A 23,463-nucleotide genomic window follows, 5' to 3' on the forward strand; every position below is an offset into this window, starting at 1 on the left:
GCAAGGTGGAACACTCTGCCCTTGAGCAGTTAACAGTTAACCTCCAACAGTAACTGGTCCCTGTGCGTTGACTATGGAACACTTGCAAAACGCCCTTTGCCAATAGCCTGTTTCCTGTGAAGCTTGTGTTGTGTTACATGGTAATGTACCTGATCCATCCTACTCAGCTCCAGCGCCAAAGACTGTGTGCGCTAGGGAGGGCACAGTGACGCCTAGACGATAGAACCTCACAAAGGTGTGAGGGGAAGCCCAACTAGCCACCGCACAAATCTCAGAGGAGGAGATGCACCTGAACAGTGTCCATGAAGTAGCAATTCCAGTGGAATGCTCCCTGACGCCCAGGACTGCAGTCCCCAACAACTGTACACCTTGGCAATTGCCTCCACTAACCAATGGGAAAGGCGTTGTTTGGATGAAGCCCTACCCCGGGCAGGGTTGGCAAGCAATCAAACAATTGGTCAAACAATATGCCAAGTGTAAATACAGTAATGTACACACACTTAAGGTAAAAACATTTTTTTTTTCAGCAAAATTGTGTTTTTTAGACACAACTTGGTGTTTTTTTTTTCTGCATATAAAGTCTTGGGCGGACCATCTAGCTGTAAAAAATAAATTAAAAATGACAAAAAAATAAAAATAAGGTTTCCATGTAAACATAAACAGCTAAAACCAGATAGAAAGTATTTAGAAAAGTTAAAGCTGCATTATGTAACTTTTTTGGGCGACCTGACCAAATTCACATAGAAATGTGAGTTTTAGATCGGATCTGTTGGATGTACCGCCAAATTCTCGTGGCTTATGGTAGAGAAATGAACATTCAATTTTCTGGCAACAGCTCTGGTGGACACACATTCCTGCAGTCAGCATGCCAATTGCACTCTTCCTCAACTTTGGCATTGTGTTGTGACATAACTACACATTTGAATCGGCTTCATGATATGCCACACCTGTCAGGTGGATGGATTATCTTGGCAAAGAAGAAATGCTCACTAACAGGGATGTAAACACATTTTTGCACAAAATTTGATTAGAAATAAGCGTATGGACATTTTCTTGGATATTTTATTTCAGCTCATGAAACATGTCAACACTTTACATGTTGCATTTATATTTTTGTTCAGTGTAGCTTTTAAAACCACAATTCTCTCAGCTCCATGACAAAATGTGTAGAATTGGAGGAAATTAGGTTTAAAACAGCAAAATGTGTTCTTCCCTGCCAAGATGGGGGGGGGCCTCTAAAATGTTATTTCCCAGGTCCCGGACCGAATTTGCAGCCCACCTCCCCACTTGAGCCATGTCATGACATACCTGAACCACCTATTGAGATATATCTTTGGTTAAGTAAATCGGTTGATAAATTACGTGAAAAGGAGACTGGAGTGCGTCTTTAAAATCCACCGTTTCTGGGGGTTGAAAGTGATGGGGGCGGTCTACTAGGCTAACATATGGAATAGTGAGTGTTGCACAGTATACCGAAACATGAAATAGAATTTGAAAAAACGGTTCGGTACTAGAATTGTTGTAATTCTCGGTACTGCTGTCATGTACGAATTGAGTACATCGAGTCTGTCTAGTAATTTGTCTGAATGTTCTCATGGGAGCAGTAGCTAGCCAGGCTACTTGCGCATGCAGCTGATAGCGTGAGTCACTTTTGAGAAGCAAGAGAGAGGAGAGAGAAATTGCGAACAGCATGGCTTCTTCTAATGAAAACATCATGCCTTTATGTCTGTAGTTTGACAAAACTGGCTGCAGAAGCGAACTATGCGATTACATTGATTACAGAGCTGATGAGGGCCAGCCCACAGAAACAACAAAGTAAGAGGTGAACAACGCAGTGCAGTGCACGGATGGTTTAGTTCCAAAACGTCATAGAAATCAATTTTACACATATGCATTGTAACATGTTGTTATTCTACTAAATTAGAATCATTTTTGAGTGACAATAGCTAGGTTTCTGTCCATATGGCAACAGTTTTTATGTAAATATTCTAAAATCTGCATAAAGAACAGTGCGTGATGACGTAGTGCATACAAATAACTTTTGCGGTTAAATTCCCATGTCCCAGCGCATTTTCAACTCTAGTGATGATTTTCCTCACTAAAATGTTGTGTTATATAGTGAGTGCACGTTGTTGGCTAGAGCGCACGTATAGCCTATATGATGAGATTATTATGGACAAAAGATGAAGATTATTTTTATTTGTCGAACGGCAGCCAGGCATTAATGATCATGTCACCAGAATAAGACCCTCGTTATTTATTGGAAAGCAGCATTAAGCTTTCACCACCCTGTGAAGTTCATCATAACTTACACGCTTTCCTGACAAGTCATAGTGGGAGGATCCCACATGTCATCGCGTTATGTAAGTTTACTTCGATATGATGGTTATTATATCAATATTTGTACATAAGTGTTTCCACCTATATTTCTCGCATAATTAATTTTAATGACACAAAAGATCCCATCTTGTCAAGCGTATTTTGTTTTGTCGACTTTTGGAACGTTTACAGAATAATGTTCTGTTTCCATCAGGCCTGTCATAAAATGTTTTATCTGACATGTACTTTACTCGCATAAAAAGTTTGGATGGAAAGCTGGTTATAGTCATGAACGTACATTCAGCATCACATTCATGTAAGAATTATAATGTGATTACACAACCCAAAGTAATGGGAAATGCACTCATAACTTGACAGCAATATACACTGCTCAAAAAAATAAAGGGAACACTTAAACAACACAATGTAACTCCCAAGTCAATCACACTTCTGTGAAATCAAACTGTCCACTTAGGAAGCAACACTGATTGACAATACATTTCACATGCTGTTGTGCAAATGGAATAGACAACAGGTGGAAATTATGGGCAATTAGCAAGACACCCCCAATAAAGGAGTGGTTCTGCAGGTGGGGACCACAGACCACTTCTCAGTTCCTATGCTTCCTGGCTGATGTTTTGGTCACTTTTGAATGCTGGCGGTGCTTTCACTCTAGTGGTAGCATGAGACGGAGTCTACAACCCACACAAGTGGCTCAGGTAGTGCAGCTCATCCAGGATGGCACATCAATGCGAGCTGTGGCAAGAAGGTTTGCTGTGTCTGTCAGCGTAGTGTCCAGAGCATGGAGGCGCTACCAGGAGACAGGCTAGTACATCAGGAGACGTGGAGGAGGCCGTAGGAGGGCAACAACCCAGCAGCAGGACCGCTACCTCCGCCTTTGTGCAAGGAGGAGCAGGAGGAGCACTGCCAGAGCCCTGCAAAATGACCTCCAGCAGGCCACAAATGTGCATGTGTCTGCTCAAACGGTCAGAAACAGACTCCATGAGGGTGGTATGAGGGCCCGACGTCCACAGGCGACGTCCACGCGCCCTGTGCTCTTCACAGATGAAAGCAGGTTCACACTGAGCACGTGACAGACGTGACATAGTCTGGAGACGCCGTGGAGAACATTCTGCTGCCTGCAACATCCTCCAGCATGACCGGTTTGGCGGTGGGTCAGTCATGGTGTGGGGTGGCATTTCTTTGTGGGGCCGCACAGCCCTCCATGTGCTCGCCAGAGGTAGCCTGACTGCCATTAGGTACCGAGATGAGATCCTCAGACCCCTTGTGAGACCATATGCTGGTGCGGTTGGCCCTGGGTTCCTCCTAATGCAAGACAATGCTAGACCTCATGTGGCTGGAGTGTGTCAGCAGTTCCTGCAAGAGGAAGGCATTGATGCTATGGACTGGCCCGCCTGTTCCCCAGACCTGAATCAAATTGAGCACATCTGGGGCATCATGTCTCGCTCCATCCACCAACGCCACGTTGCACCACAGACTGTCCAGGAGTTGGCGGATGCTTTAGTCCAGGTCTGGGAGGAGATCCCTCAGGAGACCATCCGCCACCTCATCAGGAGCATGCCCAGGCATTGTAGGGAGGTCATACAGGCACGTGGAGGCCACACACACTACTGAGCCTCATTTTGACTTGTTTTAAGGACATTACATCAAAGTTGGATCAGCCTGTAGTGTGGTTTTCCACTTTAATTTTGAGTGTGACTCCAAATCCAGACCTCCATGGGTTGATAAATTGGATTTCCATTGATTATTTTTGTGTGATTTTGTTGTCAGCACATTCAACTATGTAAAGAAAAAAGTATTTAATTAGATTATTTCATTCATTCAGATCTAGGATGTGTTATTTTAGTGTTCCCTTTATTTTTTTGAGCAGTATATTTAGACTACTTTGCATTTGTCTGGGCTTGCTAGCAGTAGCCACTAGCCAGCCAGCAGCCCTGGGAGGAGCATTGCACCCTGGGAAGTGAAATGCACTCTGGGAATTATAGTATGCTGTGTAAAATCGATTATATTAATATGGTGTGTAGACTATTGCAATATAGAAGCTTCAGAAATGAGCTTCAGTGTTGTCGTTTTGGAACTAAACTATTCATTTAATACATGAACCTCTCTAGGATAGGTGGCACCAAATCGTCCCACCTACGTAACAGCCAGTGTAATCCCGTGGCGCGTTATTCAAAAACCTTAGAAATGCAAAAACTTCAATTTTTCAAACATATGACTATTTTACAGCATTTTAAAGACAAGACTCTCGTTAATCTAACCACACTGTCCGATATCAAAAAGGCTTTACAACGAAAGCAAAACATTAGATTGTCAGCAGAGTACCCAGCCAGAAATAATCAGACACCCATTTTTCAAGCTAGCATATAATGTCACATAAACCCAAACCACAGCTAAATGCAGCACTAACCTTTGATGATCTTCATCAGATGACAACCCTAGAACATTGTTATACAATACATGCATGTTTTGTTCAATCAAGTTCATATTTGTATCAAAAACCAGCTTTTTACATTAGCATGTGACTAGCATTCCCACCGAACACTGCCGGTAAATTTACTAAATTACTCACGATAAACGTTCACAAAAAGCATAACAATTATTTTAAGAATTATAGATACAGAACTCCTCTATGCACTCGATATGTCCGATTTTAAAATAGCTTTTCGGTGAAAGCACATTTTGCAATATTCTCAGTAGATAGCCCGGCATCACAGGGCTAGCTATTTAGACACCCAGCAAGTTTAGCACTCACCAAAGTCAGATTTACTATAAGAAAAATGTTATTACCTTTGCTGTCTTCGTCAGAAAGCACTCCCAGGACTTCTACTTCAATAACAAATGTTGGTTTGGTTCAAAATAATCCATAGTTATATCCAAACAGCGGCGTTTTGTTTGTGCGTTCAAGACACTATCCGAAAGGGTAAATAAGGGTGACGAGCATGGCGCAATTCGTGACAAAAAAATTCTAAATATTCCATTACCGTACTTCGAAGCATGTCAACCGCTGTTTAAAATCAATTTTTATGCCATTTTTCTCGTAAAAAAGCGATACTATTCCGACCGGGAATCTGCATTTAGGTAAACAGAGGAAAGAAAATAAAGCATTTGGTCGACTCGGGCACACGCCTAAGCCCACAGTACTCTGAGCGGCCACTTGCCAAACGCGATAATGTGTTTCAGCCAGAGCCTGCCTCGATATCCTTCAGCTTTTTCCCGGGCTCTGAGAGCCTATGGGAGCCGTAGGAAGTGTCACGTTATTGCAAAGATCCTAAATCTTCAATAAAAAGAGCCCAGATGAAACACAACTTGTCAGACAGGCCACTTCCTGCATGGAATCTTCTCAGGTTTTGGCCTGCCATATGAGTTCTGTTATACTCACAGACACCATTCAAACAGTTTTAGAAACTTTAGGGTGTTTTCTATCCAAAGCCAATAATTATATGCATATTCTAGTTACTGGGCAGGAGTAGTAACCAGATTAAATCGGGTACGTTTTTTATCCAGCCGTGTCAATACTGCCCCCTAGCCCTAACAGGTTAATTAGAATTAATTAGCTGAAATAAATAATGAATCATAGGTCTAATGAATGTCGTTTGACCCAATATTATGGCCATCGATTAGCAAATTAACCCTGATATGCATCAAATTACATTTAAAACCGTTTAGATGTAATTGTACCATTATTTTGTCTGCTCTGAGTCTCCGATATGGTTTTGCATAAGGAAAATTGAAGGGGTTCTTCTGTTATTTAATATGGTGTTTTATTTTTGCAAGAAATTTCATATAGAATAGAAATTCTATTTATTTATTTTTTTCTACCAGTTATCAACATACACTGAGTATACAAAACAAACTGTTCTTTACATGACAGACTGACCAGGTGAGTTCAGGTGAAAGCTATGAACCCTTATTGATGTCACTTGTTAAATCCACTTCAATCAGTGTAGATGAAGGGGAAGAGACAAGTTAAAGGATTTTTAAGCCTTGAGATTATTGAGACGTGAATGGGCAAGACAAAAGATTTAAGTGCCTTTGAACGGGGTATGGTAGTAGGTGCCAGGCACACTGGTTTGTGTCAAGAACGGGAACACTGCTGTGTTTTTCACGCTCAACAGTTTCTCGTGTGTATCAAGAATGGTCGCCACACAAAGGACATCCAGCCAACTTGACACAGCTGTGGGAAGTAATGGCATCAACATGGGCCAGCATCCCTATGAAATGCTTTTGACACCTTGTCAAGGCCTATTTTGGCCGCAGTGGACAGGCCTCAGTGGATAGGGTCAAAAGCTTCAAGTTTCTTGGCGTGCACATTACTGAGGTCCTGAAATGGTCTCACCACACCAACATCTTTGTGAAGAAGGTGCAACAGCACCTCTACAACCTCAGGCAGCTGAAAAATGTGGCATGGCCCGAGACCGTCACAAACTTCTACAGATGCACCATTGAGAGTATTCTACAGGCTGCATCACCGCCTGGAATGGTTAACAGCTCCGCTCTCAACCGCATGGCTCTCCAGAGGGTGGTGCAGGCAGTCCAACTCATCACCGGGGGCACTGCTTACCCTCCAGGTCATCTACAGCACCCGATGTTAAAGAAAGGCCAAGAAGATCATTAAGGACCTCAACCACCCAAGCCACGGCCTATTCACTCGGCTACCGTCCGACAGAAGGTACAGGTGCATCAGAACTAAGACGGAGCGATAAAAAAACATATTCTATGACCAGGACTTCAGACAGTTTAACAGTCACAACTAGCCGGCCTCCACCCAGTACCGTGCCCTGTGATGCACACTCACTCACACAAAACACACACACAAGCTATCACACACACACGTCAAACTCACAAACCCATGCACACACACTTACATACACACTCACACTCGTGCGCACACACAGCCATTCCTGCGATCTCATGATATAGAGACATTGAACCAATGGTCACTTCTGGCGTACATACGTATAGATTACATTTGAGTACTGTTACAGTGCTATTTGGGTTGTTGATCGCATTTGTCCCGGCGTTCTTGATTTCTTGTATTTTTGTATATTTTTTTCTCCTTTAATTGTTTGACATTTTATTGCGTTGTTAGGAGCTAGTAACATAAGTATTTCACTGCACCCTCTATAGCACCTGCTGAACTGCATACTCATGTGATAACTTTTGATTTGATTAGTTGGCTACTAATATATCTAACTTGCCAGTATATTAACTATATTCTATCTAACTACCCAACGTTTATTAACTTGATTATTCCCGTCATTCTTAGTTTAGCTAAGTGGGATAGTCGTTGTAGGTTTCAATGGTCATTCGGGGGCTTTTGTAAATTGGCTCTGGTTATCTACTCCGATTCCAGTGTACTAGACTAGAGCACAGAACAACTGATGAATTTACTAACGCTCAACACCTGATGAATATGGCCGGTGTCAGTAAACGTCGGCAAAAATGTGTAATTAAATTGTTTCCAGCAATACAGTTTGTCACCAACGCTCTGGATAATATGAAAACTGCCTATCCAGCTCTGCTAGGGCTAGTAAAATGGTCAAGGTGCAAGCTAGCCAACATGAGCCAGTTAGCTTGGGTGCTTGACTGCTGTTGTTAGGTCAGAACTCTGGAATCAACCCTACTCCTTGGCTAGAGCGTCCAGTGTGCACTCTGAGAGCGAAACGCTCTGAATTTACAAACGAACAATCTAACAACGCTCTGAATTTACAAACACGCAGAGCGCACTCTGAGCGCACTCTGGCACTCCAGATTGAATTTAAGAACACACCCGAAGTTGTAAATTGTCTAGCTAGTAATCCTATCCTAACAAGCTAGCGAGATGTTGCACAGCAACAGCATGAACTTCCTGTAGACGGGCAAAGCGCTAGCACGCTCAACTGAAAGGATAGTGTTCGTTTACAGTATACTAAAATTAACTAATAATATATAGTATGTAGTGTATATACTCGTTAAGTATGTAGTTTACAGTATGTTAGTATAGTTTTTCGAACACAGCTTTTGATTTGATTTGATGTACGGCTCCCTTGTGCATGTGAGCAACTTGTCCCGGGAAGGGACAGGGAACTGTCCGGCCTGGTGATGTTGTACCCACAATAAAAATCTGGACATACCCCAACCAAAAACCCCTCGATGATCAGAGGTATCCATACAATGCTGAGAGCCTGTACTGCAGCATTCGATGTCAGCAGAACAAACCCAGACGACTCAGTGGCGCGCTACGCGTACAAGGCAAGCAGGCTCCACAAATCCATTAGGGACGCCAAAAGACAACACAGACCCAAACTTGAATTGATGTTCGACAACTCAGACTCGTGAACACTATTGTTCCCTCCAAGCTTGACACAAGCTGAGAGCCCTGGGTCTGGACACCACCCTCTGCAACTGGATCCAGGACTGCCTGACAAGGCCCTCCAGCGGTTGGTGAAAACAGCCCAGTACATCACTGGGACCGTGCTCCCACCCATCCAGGACATCTTCTCTAAATGTTGCTTGAGGAAGGCCCGCAGCATCAAGGACCCCACACACCCCAGCCACGAGCTGTTCACTCCCTTACTGTCGGGCAGACGGTATCGGAGCATGATGTCTGATACCAACAGGCTCAGAGACTGTTTTTATCTACAACTTGCTCAGACTGCTGAACAATTGAACTGGACTGACCACCTGCTCTGATTTTCCGCACCTTAGCACACATGCAATCACTCATGCACACACCCACACAGACATACACACACACATATACAGTGCCTTCGGAAAGTATTGACTTTTACATTTAAAAAAAACAATTGTTTTACTTTTACAGCCTCATTCTAAAATTGATTATCTTTTTTTTCTCCTCAATCAACACACGATACCCCATAATGACAAAGCAAAAACAGGGTTTTACAAACTTTTGCAAAAGTATTAAAAATAAATAACTGATATACCTTATCTATATAAGGTCCCACAGTTGACAGTGCATGTCAGAGAAAAAACCAAGCCATGAGGTCGGAGGAATTGTCCGTAGAGCTCTGAGACAGGATTGTGTCGAGGCATAGCTCTTGGGAGGGAAGGGTAACAAAAAATGTCTGCAGCATTGAAGGTCCCCAAAAACGCAGTGGCCTCCATCATTCTTAAATGGAAGAAGTTTGGAACAACCAAGACTCTTCCTAGAGCTGGCCACCCGGCCAAACTGAACAATCGGGGGAGAAGGGCCTTGGTCAGGGAGGTGACCAAGAACCCGATGGTCACTCTGATAGAGCTCCAGAGTTCCTCTGTGGAGATGGGCGAAACTTCCAGAAGGACAACCTTCTCTACAACACTCCACCAATCAGGCCTTTATGGTAGAATGGCCAGACGGAAGCCACTCCTCAGTAAAAGGAACCGGATAGTCTTCTTGGAGTTTGCCAAAAGGCACCTAAAGACTCTCAGACCATGAGAAACAAGATTCTCTGGTCTGATGAAACCAAGATTGAACTCTCGCCTGCATGCCAAGTGTCACGTCTGGAAGAAACCTGGCACCATCCCTACAGTGAAGCATGGTGGTGGCAGCATCATGCTGTGGGAATGTTTTTCAGCAGAAGGGACTGGGAGACTAGTCAGGATCGAGGGAAAGATGAACAGAGCAAAGTACAGAGATATCCTTGATGAAAACCTGCTCCAGAGCGCTCAGGACCTCAGGTTGGGGTGAAGGTTCACCTTCCAACAGGTCAACGACCCCTAAGCACACAACCAAGACAACGCAGGAGTAGCTGAAAATAGCTGTGCGGTAATGCTCCCCATCCCACCTGACAGAGCTTGAGAGGATCTGCAGAGAAGAATGGGAGAAACTCCCCAAATACAGGTGTGCCAAGCTTGTAGCGTCATAAACTTGCAAACATTTCCAAAATTGTTTTTGCTTTGTCATTATGGGGTATTGTTTTTAGATTGATGAGGGAAAAACTGTTTATTCAATTTTAGAATAAGGCTGTAACGTAACAAAATGTGAAAAAGTCAAGGGGTCTGAATTCTACCCACGGATCACAACTGCTGCTTTCAGACTCATTATGATTCCAAAGTACTGCACAATTCAAACACTTGCCCCCCAATTGCCCCTTCCCCAAAACATGTGTTAAAATGGACTGTAAATTATGCCTTCCTGTAGTAAACTTATGCTACAAAATGTATTCTATTCTACTGATCCATTTACTTTATGTGCGTATTCTTTTATTATTTGATTGTATTGTTGAGACAGAAACCTGCAAGTAAGTATTTTGTTCGATGGTGTATACCATATGATTCCCATACATACGACTAATACATCTTGAAACTTGTAACCCAAATAGAATGGAACAGTAAAGTTGAGAGCTACTTTTTCTGAAGAAAGCTGCTAAACAGGCTCAAAAGCAAACAGAAGAATGAGGGAACCAGGGCTTACAGCCCGTTATATAGGAAGGTGGGGCTTACACCTGCAAAGCCCTGATTGGCCTGTTGGGCATGATTGAATAAGGCTTCAGCGAATGACCCGCACGAAGGTGTGTACCATATTGAGATGTCGACTGAAAGAGAACGTTCTTTTTTTGTGCATTGTTTAATGTAGTCAGGGGAAGCAAATTGGCTTGTCTCAATGGTGATGATTAGAGTTGTAGTGACATATTTTGGGGATTTAGAGATATCTATCTATTATTTTGAATGCTAGAAAGTAAACGAACTATTTAATATATAGTATAGAACAATAAAAACAAAGGCTATTAATACCTTTTCTATTTTTTTATATAATGGGGCTCCCGACTTGCCTAGTTAAATGAAGGTTAAATAAAAAATAAAACAATTTAAAAAATGCTTCTAAGATTTGTAATTGGTGTAACCTCCTTTAAAATCACTAATTACAAAGATAGACAAGGACCTTGACCATTTTCTCCAGTGGGAAACTATAATCGTGGGAGGGGTCTATATTAAAGTAAATGATTAGTTCATCATAAATTTGAGCTTCCCAGTGATAATTTGGTGGTATTCTGTCAAAATGAAAAGGTTCATTACTGTGTTACTTAATTTAAATGAAATTACATTGTGAGCAAAATGATTAATCAAATGTCTTTACTAAATATAATTTTTTTTACCCCTTTTTCTCCCCAATTTCGTTAGTCTTGTCCCATCGCTGCAACTCCCATACGGACTCATATGAGGCGAAGGTCGAGAGCTGTGCATCCTCCGAAACACAACCCAAACAAGCTGCACTGCTTCTTGACACAATGCCCACTTAACCCGGAAGCCAGACGCACCAATGTGTTGGAGGAAACACTGTACTCCTGGCGACTGTGTCAACGTGCATTGCTCCTGGCCCGCCACAGGATTCGCTAGTGTGCGATGGGACAGGAAAATCCCTGCCGGCCAAACCCTCCCCTAACCCGGACGATGCTGGGCCACAGAGCCTGGACTCGAACCAGGATCTCTTGTGGCACAGCTAGCACTGCGACGCAGTGCCTTCGACCACTGCGCAACTCGAGAGGCCACTAAATACATTTTTTACAAATTAATGTCCTTAGATTCTGTGGCTTCCATTTATGAAAATCCTCAATTACCAAAATGTATCCTTGGTGTTACTAATCCTACTGGTGGCACAATGTTATCAAAGTGGTAAATGTTATGTAAGTCATTAAGCGGCCATATTAGTTGTCTTGGAGTCGGAAGATTTACCCAAATACATTTAAATAAATACAAAATCTAGAAACGTACTTAATTCTTTCCAAAATGCCATGCCCAAATACCACTGCTATTCAAGAACGAACTTAACGCTAGGTCAGAAATCACATTCTAACAAAACAATGAAGTTGCAGACTAGCGTTGGGCTAAGCGGTTGGAAGGTAAGGATTTTGCTCCAGATACGCTGGGAGATGGAGTGAGAAAGAGAGAGAGAGCAGGAGCTAGAGCGCTCAGGGACCCACTCTTAGGACGTTGAGAAAGACGAAGGTGGGGATATTTTTAAAGAGCCACACTGCTCCTTCTCTATAGGTGCTAATAGAAATTCATTCATGTGAGCTGCTCCCCTGCCTCAGCTGGAGAAGCCCTTAGTATAAGGTATTTTGACATGCATTGCAGGCAGACTTTCTCACGGGACGAAGTACTATCATTGGTCGTAAGCCTTTGCCATCACTCTGGAATGACATATACTGATTCAAATCGAGGTGTGTGTGTGTGATCGCAACTGTGTGATCATGAGCATGTGAGGATGAATCTTTGTATTTGTGCATGTGATGGTGAGCATTCAAGGATGCATCTTTATACTGTATGTTTATGTGCTGAGTGTTTTAGTGCGTGTCCCTTTCTGTGTGTATCAGTTTAATTGACCGGTGTGTTTCTCTGACTGTGAGCAGCCCGTAAGAGACTGGAGCAGGTGGAGAATGGTGGCTGTGACCGGGACGTCAGCAGCATGGGAAGTCGCTCCAGCTCCTCAGGTATGTTCACTTGGCACCTGTTCATCTCTGACTACATTACCCACAAGACCTCAGTATACACATTCGGCAGAAATAGGTTGAATCAATGTTCTTAGGTGTGCCTGCAAAGCAATGCACAACTCCAGATTTCTTTCATATTATTATTAGGTGGGACTTGCAAAGCAATAGTCCCGACTTTAGATCTTCGTCATACTTCTTATTATTGTTCTTCACGCTACTCTTACATCATTTAAGCTGGAAACACCATTCAAACTTCATAACGTGTAGACTGTGGATTTGGTTGCTTGCATACAACGTTTTGATATCTTTTAAACTAATACACTTTGTCTTTCTTTTGTCCATCTTCATTCACTGTAATGGGAGTTTTTTCAGCATTCTGAAGCTCTCCACTTTGCAATGAACTTAGACAACAAATTGGGGCATATTAAATCTTCCTGTACTTATCTGCTATTCAAAGCTGAAATAATAGCATATCATGTCATTGAGCAGCCCAAACGGAGACGTTGCTATGGATACCAGTACATTTCAATGCCAAAAAAGTGCCATAGACTAGAATGGTAAAAAAACAACGCTGAGATATTTAGACTGACCATACTTAGATTACTTGCCGAAAGATTTTAGAAACTATATATACAATTTTATTTCTCACATTTGTACTTGTATTTATTAGGGATCCCCATTAGCTGCTGCTAAGGCAGCAGCAACTCTTCCCGGGGTCCAAACATATTAAAGCACTTACATATACATATATGGACTTGGGGACTGTGAAGAGACTTCTGGTGGCATGTCTTGTGGGGTATGCATGGGTGTCCGAACTGTGTGCAAGTATTTTAAACAGACAGCTCAGTGCATTCAGCTTGTCAACACCTCTTACAAAAACAAGTAATGAGGAAGTCAATCTCTCCTCCACTTTGAGCCATGAGAGATTGACATGCATGTCATTAATGTTAGCTCTCGGTGTACTTTTAAGGGCCAGCCATGCTGCCCTGTTCTGAGCCAATTGCAATTTTCCTAAAGTCCCTCTTTGTGGCACCTGACCACACTACTGAACAGTAGTCTAGGTGTGACAAAACTAGGGCCTGTAGGACCTGCCTTGTTGATAGTGTTGTTAAGAAGGCAGAGCAGCGCTTTATTATGGACTGACTTCTCCCCATCTCAGCTACTGTTGTATCAGTATGTTTTGACCATGACAGTTTACAATCCAGGGTTGCTCCAAGCAGTTTAGTCACCTCAACTTGCTCAATTTCCACATTATTTATTACGAGGTATGGTTGAGGTTTAGGGTTTAGTGAATGATTACTCCCAAATACAATGCTTTTAGTTTTGGAAATATTTAGGACAAACTTTTCCCTTGCTACCCATTCTGGTCTTCCTACTAGGGCACACCGCCTCAGTGCTATCACTGTAACAATGGATCATAGGCTCATGATTACTGCATACAATAGCTGTAGGATTAACTTCACTAGGGTAGGGGGCAGCATTCGGAATTCTGGATGAAAAGCGTGCCCAAATTAAACTGCCTGCTACTCGGGCCCAGAAGGTAGGATATGGATAGCAAACACTCTGAAGTTTCTAAAACTGTTTGAATGATGTCTGTGGGTATAACAGAACTCATATGGCAGGCAGAAACCTGAGAAAAATCCAACCGGGAAGTGGGAAATCTGAGGCTTGTAGTTTTTTCAAGTGATTGCCTTTACAGTATACAGTGACTTAGGGTTCAATTTGCACTTCCTAAGGCTTCCACTAAATGTCAACAGTCTTTAGAACGTTGTTTTAGGCTTCTACAGTGAACAGAGAGCGAACAAGAAGGCCGGGAAGTTGGTGACTCAGAAAATAATATGAGTTCAGTGGCGCGCGTTCACGTGAGAGGTAGCTGTGTTCCATTACATTTCTGAAGACATTGGAATTGTCCGGTTGGTATATTATTGAAGATTTATGTTAAAAAGGCCCTAAAGATTGATGCTATACATCGTTTGACATGTTTCTACGAATGTAAATGGAACTTAATTTGACTTTTCGTCGTAACATTTTCTGCGCGCTTCCTACATTTGGAGTAGCTTACTGAACGCGCTAACAAAAAGGAGGTATTTGGACATAAATTATGGACTTTATCGAACAAAACAACATTTATTGTGGACCTGGGATTCCTGGGAGTGCATTCTGATGAAGATCATCAAAGGTAAGTGAATATTTATAATGCTATTTATGATTTTTGATGACTCCAAAATGGCGGGTATCTGTATTGCCTGATGTTGTTTTCTGAGCGCCGTACTCAGATTATTGCAAAGTGTGCTTTCCCCGTGAAGCTTTTTTGAAATCTGTCACAGCGTTTGCATTAAAAGGAGATGTTTATCTATAATTCTTTGAATAACAGTTTAATATTTTATCAACGTTTATGATGAGTATTTCTATAAATTGATGTGCTCATTCACCGGAAGTTTTTGAAGGAAAAACATTTCTGAACATTACGGGCCAATGTAAAATGGGGTTTTTGGATATAAATATCAACTTTATCGAGCAAAACATACATGTATTGTGTAATATGAAGTCCTATGAGTGCCATCTGATGAAGATCATCAAAGGTTCATGCTTAATTTTAGCTGTATTTCTGTTTTTTGTGACGCCTCTTCTTACTTGGAAAATGGCTGTGTGGTTTTTCTTGTCAAGGTGATGTGCTAACATAATCTAATGCTATGCTTTCTCCGTAAAGCCTTTTTGAAATCGGACAATGTGGTTGGATTAATGAGAATCTTATCTTTAAAATGGGATATAATAATTCTATGTTTGAGAAATTTGAATTATGAGATTTTTGTCTTTTTGAATTTGGCGCCCTGCTATTTCACTGGCTGTTGAATAGTGTGTCCCGCAGGTGGGACGGTCACGTCCCACCTACCCAAGAGAGGTTAACAAAGGTATCAGGGCAATTAGGGGGACATCAGTTAAGTTACTTACAGTGTGTCTGCCAACGCCCCAAGGACAATATACATTTGATGCAGCATTATGACAACTCATTGTCACAATGGTAGGGATTAACTGAGCTGGTCTTGGGTCATTGATAAATCATTGTTTCAACGCAGCCTTGAAATGTGTGGACGGAGTCCAGGAGCCAAGCTGCGCCGAATACGACAGGTGTAGACCTTCCCGAGAAATGCTTACTTACAAACCCTTAACCAACAATGCAGTTCAAGAAATAGAGTTTTAACAAGGTATTTACTAAATAAAATAAATTAGAAAATAAAAACAAAATTTACTCAATAAAATAACAGTAACGAGGCTATATACAGGGAGTACCGATACCGATAGTTTGGGTGCCCATTTGATTAATATAACCATTTAAAATGTGCCTTAATTAACATGGGTTTGAATGAGAACCATTGGAATTCAGAAATAACCATTAAAAATGGTCCTGCTCCTTGGACAGTTAAGCTACAAGACCAACTTTAAAATATTCAGGCTATCAAATTCTTTAACACTTTTATAAACTATATACATTATACATATTCAAGCTAGAGATTCTAAACTACTTTGCTCATGTTCAGGCTATCATAAGTACATTTTCTTAAACACTTATCAACTAATAAGTATACACATTTGCATAAATTAGCATAACATGATTTACCAACAGTAACTCTTGAACCGTTCAAGCTAGAGGCGCCTAACCAAAAATTCACATATTCAGGCCATCCTAACTTCAAATTCTTAAAAATGTTTATCAACCATCCATCAATTCTTGAGTTGGAAGTATCTTCACTGTATAATGCTGAATAGTCTTGTTGATACATTTCAATGTTAAACAAATTACTTTAAACATTAACACTACAATTAAAAGGGCTGCAAAAAAGCGATGCAAAGGAAAATGAGGGACGAAATGTAAAAAAAAGAGACTGTTTTACCTATTTTTAACATGAGAGAGAAATCCTGACAAAGGAGGAGGCCATAGCCAACCCCATTAAGGAGGAGAATCTCTACCACAGTCTCATACATGAAACTCATCCAAACCACTTCAAATAAAATCTAACTTTATTTGTTCATGCGCCGAATACAACAAGTGTAGACCTTATCGTGAAATACTTACAGTGGGGGAAAAAAGTATTTGATCCCCTGCTGATTTTGTACGTTTGCCCAATTACAAAGAAATGATCAGTCTATAATTTTAATGGTAGGTTTATTTGAACAGTGAGAGACAGAATAACAACAAAAAAATCCAGAAAAACGCATGTCAAAAATGTTATAAAATGATTTGCATTTTAATGGGGGAAATAAGTATTTGACCCCTCTGCAAAACATGACAATGCTTGGTGGCAAAACCCTAGTTGGCAATCAGAGAGGTCAGACGTTTCTTGTAGTTGGCCACTAGGTTTGCACACATCTCAGGGGGGATTTTGTCCCACTCCTCTTTGCAGATCTTCTCCAAGTCATTAAGGTTTCGAAGCTGACGTTTAGCAACTCGAACCTTCAGCTCCCTCCACAGATTTTCTCTGGGATTAAGGTCTGAAGACTGGCTAGGCCACTCCAGGACCTTAATGTGCTTCTTCTTGAGCCACTCCTTTGTTGCCTTGGCCGTATGTTTTGGGTCATTGTCATGCTGGAATACTCATCCACGACCCATTTTCAATGCCCTGGCTGAGGGAAGGAGGTTCTCACCCAAGATTTGACGGTACATGGCCCCGTCCATCGTCCGTTTGATGCGGTGAAGTTGTCCTGTCCCCTTAGCAGAAAAACACCCCCAAAGCATAATGTTTCCACCTCCATGTTTGACGGTGGGAATGGTGTTCTTGGGGTCATAGGCAGCATTCCTCCTCCTCCAAACACGGCGAGTTGAGTTGATGCCAAAGAGCTCCATTTTGGTCTCATCTGACCACAACACTTTCACCCAGTTGTCCTCTGAATCATTCAGATGTTCATTGGCAAACTTCAGACGGGCATGTATATGTGCTTTCTTGAGAAGGGGGACCTTGCGGGCGCTGCAGGATTTCAGTCCTTCACGGCGTAGTGTGTTACCAATTGGTGACTATGGTCCCAGCTGCCTTGAGATCATTGACAAGATCCTCCCGTGTAGTTCTGGGCTGATTCCTCACCATTCTTATGATCATTGCAACTCCACGAGGTGAGATCTTGCATGGAGCCCCAGGCCGAGGGAGATTGACAGTTCTTTTGTGTTTCTTCCATTTGCGAATAATCGCACCAATTGTTGTCACCTTCTCACCAAGCTGCTTGGCGATGGTCTTGTAACCCATTCCAGCCTTGTGTAGGTCTACAATCTTGTCCCTGACATCCTTGGAGAGCTCTTTGGTCTTGGCCATGGTGGAGAGTTTGGAATCTGATTGATTGATTGCTTCTGTGGACAGGTGTGTCTTATAAAGGTAACAAGCGGAGATTTGGAGCACTCCCTTTAAGAGTGTGCTCCTAATCTCAGCTCGTTACCTGTATAAAAGACACTTGGGAGCCAGAAATCTTTCTGATTGAGAGGGGGTCAAATACTTATTTCCCTCATTAAAATGCAAATTATTTTAGAACATTTTTGACATGTGTTTTTCTGAATTTTTTGTTGTTGTTATTCTGTCTCTCACTGTTCAAATAAACCTACCATTAAAATTATAGACTGATCATTTCTTTGTCAGTGGGCAAACATACAAAATCAGCAGGGGATCAAAGACTTTTTTCCCTCACTGTAGATAATAAACAGCGAGTAGCAGCAGTGTACAAAACAAATGGGGGGGGGGGGGTCGTCAATGTAATAGTCCGGTGGCCATTTGATTAGTTGTTCAGCAGTCTTATGGCTTGGGGGTAGATGCTGTTAACCTGTTGAGGACAGACATTCCGCTAGCGGAACCCCGTTCCGCCTGTGGAACCCCTAGCCAACAGCCAATGGCATCGCACGGCACAAAATACAAACCCAACTAAAATACCACAATTACATTTTCTCAAACAATCAACTATTTTACACCATTTTAAAGATAAGGCTCTCGTTAATCTAACCACATTGTCCGATTTCAAAAAGCCTTTACAGCGAAAGCAAAACATTAGATTATGTTAGGAGAGTACATAGACAAATAATCACACAGCCATTTTCCAAGCAAACATATATGTCACATAAACCCAAACCACAGCTAAATGCAGCACTAACCTTTGATGATCTTCATCAGATGACACTCCTAGGACATTATGTTATACAATACATGCATGTTTTGTTCAATCAAGTTCATATTTATATCAAAAAACAGCTTTTTTTACATTAGCATATGATGTTCAGAACTAGCATACCCACTGAAAACTTCTGGTGAATTTACTAAATTACTCATGATAAACGTTCACAAAATACATAAATTATTTTAATAATTATAGATACATAACTCCTTTATGCAATCGCTATGTCCGATTTTAAAATAGCTTTTCGGCGAAAGCACATTTTGCAATATTCTGAGTACATAGCTCGGCCATCACAGGCTAGCTAATTTGACACCCACCAAGTTTGGGGCTCACTAAACTCAGAATTACTATTAGAAAAATTGGATTACCTTTGCTGTTCTTCGTCAGAATGCACTCCCAGGACTTCTACTTCAACAACAAATGTTGTTTTGGTTCCAAATAATCCATAGTTATATCCAAATACCGCCGTTTTGTTCGTGCGTTCAGGTCACTATCCGAAGGGTGACGCGCGAGCGCATTCCGTGACAAAAAACGTCCAAATATTCCATTACCGTACTTAGAAGCATGTCAAACGCTGTTTAAAATCAATTTTTATGCGATTTTTCTCGTAAAATAGCGATAATATTCCAACTGGGCAACGTTGTATTCATTCAAAGGCTGAAAGAAAAAAATGGAATAGTCTCGTGACCGCGCATCTCCAGTGTCACTGTCCCCAGGCTGACCACTCACAAATTCTGCTGCTGTTCTTTGCCCAGAGACAGCAGACACCCCATTCCACTTTCTGGTGGCTTTAGAGAGCCAATGGAAGCCTTAGAAAGTGTCATGTTACAGCACAGTTGGCCTTCCCTGTAGCTCAGTTGGTAGAGCGTGGTGTTTGCAACGCCAGGGTTCGATTCCCACGGGCGGCCAGTACAATTTTTTTTTTTTAAATGCATGAAATGAAATGTATGCATTCACTACTGTAAGTCGCTCTGGATAAGAGCGTCTGCTAAATGACTAAAATGTAAATGTAATGTCGATAGAGATGCAACAGAAGGACAACAAATTGTCAGACAGGGCACTTCCTGTATGGAATCTTCTCAGGTTTTGGCCTGCCATATGAGTTCTGTTATACTCACAGACACCATTCAAACAGTTTTAAAAACTGTAGAGTGTGTTCTATCCAAATCTACTAATTATATGCATATTCTAGTTTCTGGGCAGGAGTAGTAACCAGATTAAATCTCGTACGTTTTTTTATCCGGCCGTGAAAATACTGCCCCCATCCCAAAGAAGTTAAGGAGCCTTTTGGTCCAAGACTTGGCACTCCGGTACCGCTTGCCGTACGGTAGCAGAGAAAACAGTCTATGCCTTGGGTGACTGGAGTGTCTGACAACTTTATGGGCTTTCCTCTGACACCGCCTATTATATACAGTTGAAGTCGGAAGTTTACATACACCTTAGCCAAATACATTTCAACTCAGTTTTTCACAATTCCTGACATTTAATCCTAGTAAAAATTCCCTGTCTTAGGTGAGTTAAGATCACCACTTTATTTTAAGAATGTGAAATGTCAGAATAATAGTAGAGAATTATTTATTTCATATTTTATTTCTTTCATCACATTCCCAGTGGGTCAGAAGTTTACATACACTCAATTAGTATTTGGTAGCATTGCCTTTAAATAGTTTTACTTGAGTCAAGCGTTTCAGGTAGCCTTCCACAAGCTTCCCACAATAAGTAGGGTGAATTTTTGCCCATTCCTCCTGACAGAGCTGGTGTAACTGAGTCAGGTTTGTAGGCCTCCTTGCTCGCACATGCTTTTTTCAGTTCTGTCCACAAATGTTTTATGGGATTGAGGTCAGGGCATTGTGATGGCCACTCCAATACCTTGACTTTGTCCTTAAGCCATTTTGCCACAACATTGGAAGTATGCTTGGGGTCATTGTCCATTTGGAAGACCCATTTGCGACCAAGCTTTAACTTCCTGTCTGATGTCTTGAGATGATGCTTCAATATATCCACATCATTTTCCTCCCTCACGATGCCATCTATTTTGTGAAGTGCACCAGTCTCTCCTGCAGCAAAGCACCCCACAACATGATGCTGCCATCAGACCAGAAGACATTTCTCCAAAAAGCACGATGTTGCAAACCGTAGTCTGGCTTTTTTATGGCGGTTTTGGAGCAGTTGCTTCTTTCTTGCTGAGCGGACTTTCAGGTTATCTCGATATAGGACTCGTTTTACTGTGGATACAGATACGTTTGTACCTGTTTCCTCCAGCATCTTCACAAGGTCCTTGCACCAGTCCCTCCTGCAGCAAAGCACCCCACAACATGATGCTGCCACCCCCGTGCTTCACGGTTGGGATGGTGTTCTTTGGCTTGCAAGCCTCCCCCTTTTCCGCCAAACATAACGATGGTCATTATGGCCAAACAGTTATATTCTTGTTTCATCAGACCAGAGGACATTTCTCCAAAAAGTACGATCTTTGTCCCCATGTGCAGTTGCAAACCGTAGTCTGGCTTTTTTATGGCGGTTTTGGAGCAGTGGCTTCTTCCTTGCTGAGTGGCTTTTCAGGTTATGTCGATATAGGACTCATTTTACTGAGGATATAGATACGTTTGTACCTGTTTCCTCCAGCATCTTCACAAGGTCCTTTGCTGTTGCTCTGGGATTGATTTTCACTTTTTGTACCAAAGTACGTTCATCTCTAGGAGATCGAACACGTCTCCTTCCTAAGCGGTATGACAGCTGCGTGGTCCCATAGTGTTGATACTTGCGTACTATTGTTTGTACAGAGGAACGTGGTAGTGGTACCTTCATGCGTTTGGAAATTGCTCCCAAGAATGAACCAGACTTGTGGAGGTCTACAATTCTTTTTCTGAGGTCTTGGCTGATTTCTTTTGATTTTCTCATGATGGCAAGCAAGGAGGCACTGAGGTTGATGGTAGGCCTTGAAATACATCCACAGGTACACCTCCAATTGACTCAAATTATGTCAATTAGCCTATCAGAAGCTTCTAAAGCCATGACATAATTTTCTGGAATTTCCAAGCTGTTTAAAGGCACAGTCAATTTAGTGTATGTTAACTTCTGACCCACTGGACTTGTGATACAGTGAATTATAAGTGAAATAATCTGTCTGTAAACAGTTGTTGGAAAAATTACTTGTGTCATGCACAAAGTAGATGTTCCAACCGACTTGCCAAAACTATAAATCGTTAACAAGAAATTTGTGGAGTTGAAAAATGAGTTTTAATGACTCCAACCTAAGTGTATGTGAACTTCCGACGTCAAATGTACAGTATATACTGCTAACATATGCACTATACACACATACACGTGGATTTTGTGTTGTAGAAATGTGTTGGTAGAGTAGTGGCTTGAGGACACACATTTAATGTGTGTTGAAATGTATTGTAACTTTTTTTTTTTATTGTATATAACGGCCTTAATTTGTCTGGACCCCAGGAAGAGTAGCTAATGGGGATCCATAATAAATGCAAATTCAACACTATATACATTTGCTTTAATATTCATAAAATAACTCACCAACTTTAACTCTTCATCCCAAAAAAAGTTGACATTTTCTTTTTTTAATAACTATACCAATTCCAATTTGGGTTGTTTTATGGAGTTGTGAAATTACCTGGGTCCATGTCTTCTACAAAGGATAGGAAAGGTTGACAGATATTATAAAATGTAATTGCAGATCCCCTAACAGAGTTGTGCATTTTCTCTAGCTTGAGATGTTGCATAAATACCTTTTATCCAATGGTTAAAAGTAGGAGGAAACCAATCCTTCCACTTAAATAGTAGAAGACGTCTAGCTAGAAGAGTAGTAAATGCCAGCATGTTGCCCATAGAACTGTCATCCAATATAGAGTGATTCTTATATTAGCTGCCCAGTAATAATATTGGAAGTTTGGAAGTGCTAGACCACCCTGGGGACGAGATCTCTGTAATACGGTCTTACGTATCCAAGGGTTTTTCTTGTTCCAGATAAAAAGCAGATATCAGTTTATCTATGGAGATAGAAAAAAGATTTTGTCAGAGAGATAGGAATACATTGAAATAAGTATTACAACTTATGTAATATATTCATTTGAACCTTTCTGGGAAGGGGGTTCCCCTAGCGGAACACCTGGCCTACAGCCAGTGAAATTGCAGGGTGCCAAATTCGAACAACAGAAATCTCATAATTAAAATTCCTCAAACATACAAGTATTATACAGCATTTTAAAGATAAACTTCTCGTTAATCCAACCACAGTGTCCGATTTCAAAAAGGCTTTACGGTGAAAGCACATCATGCCATTATGTTAGGTCAGCGCCTAGCCACAAAAAAACCATACAGCCATTTTCCAAAGAAGGAGAGGTGTCACAAAAGTCAGAAATAGCGTTAAAATGAATCACTAACCTTTGATGATCTTCATCTGGTGGCACTCCCAGGACTCCATGTTAGACAATAAATGTTTGTTTTGTTCGATAAAGTTAATCTTTATGTCCAAAAACCTAATTTGAAATTGGCGTGTTATGTTCAGAAATGCATTGTCTCAAACAAACATCCGGTGAAA

At 41.5% G+C, this 23,463-nt stretch overlaps 1 protein-coding gene across 6 annotated transcripts in view; it reads left to right on the plus strand.

Moving 5' to 3' along the window:
- The window catches only part of ccdc186 (coiled-coil domain-containing protein 186), a 146,777-nt gene that overhangs the window by 105,294 nt on the left and 18,020 nt on the right, over positions 1 to 23,463 (plus strand). For 5 of the 6 annotated variants that reach the window (XM_014157070.2, XM_014157071.2, XM_045702014.1 and 2 more), the window contains one exon: positions 12,675 to 12,755. In XM_014157070.2, the coding sequence (XP_014012545.1) occupies positions 12,675 to 12,755 (81 nt within the window). Of the gene's footprint in view, positions 1 to 11,445; positions 12,032 to 12,674; positions 12,756 to 23,463 lie in introns of those variants that run through there. The other variant, XM_045702015.1, reaches the window with a different exon arrangement.

Source organism: Salmo salar, chromosome ssa19 (genome assembly GCF_905237065.1).
Source record: "Salmo salar chromosome ssa19, Ssal_v3.1, whole genome shotgun sequence".
Classification (NCBI taxonomy): Eukaryota; Metazoa; Chordata; class Actinopteri; order Salmoniformes; family Salmonidae; genus Salmo; species Salmo salar.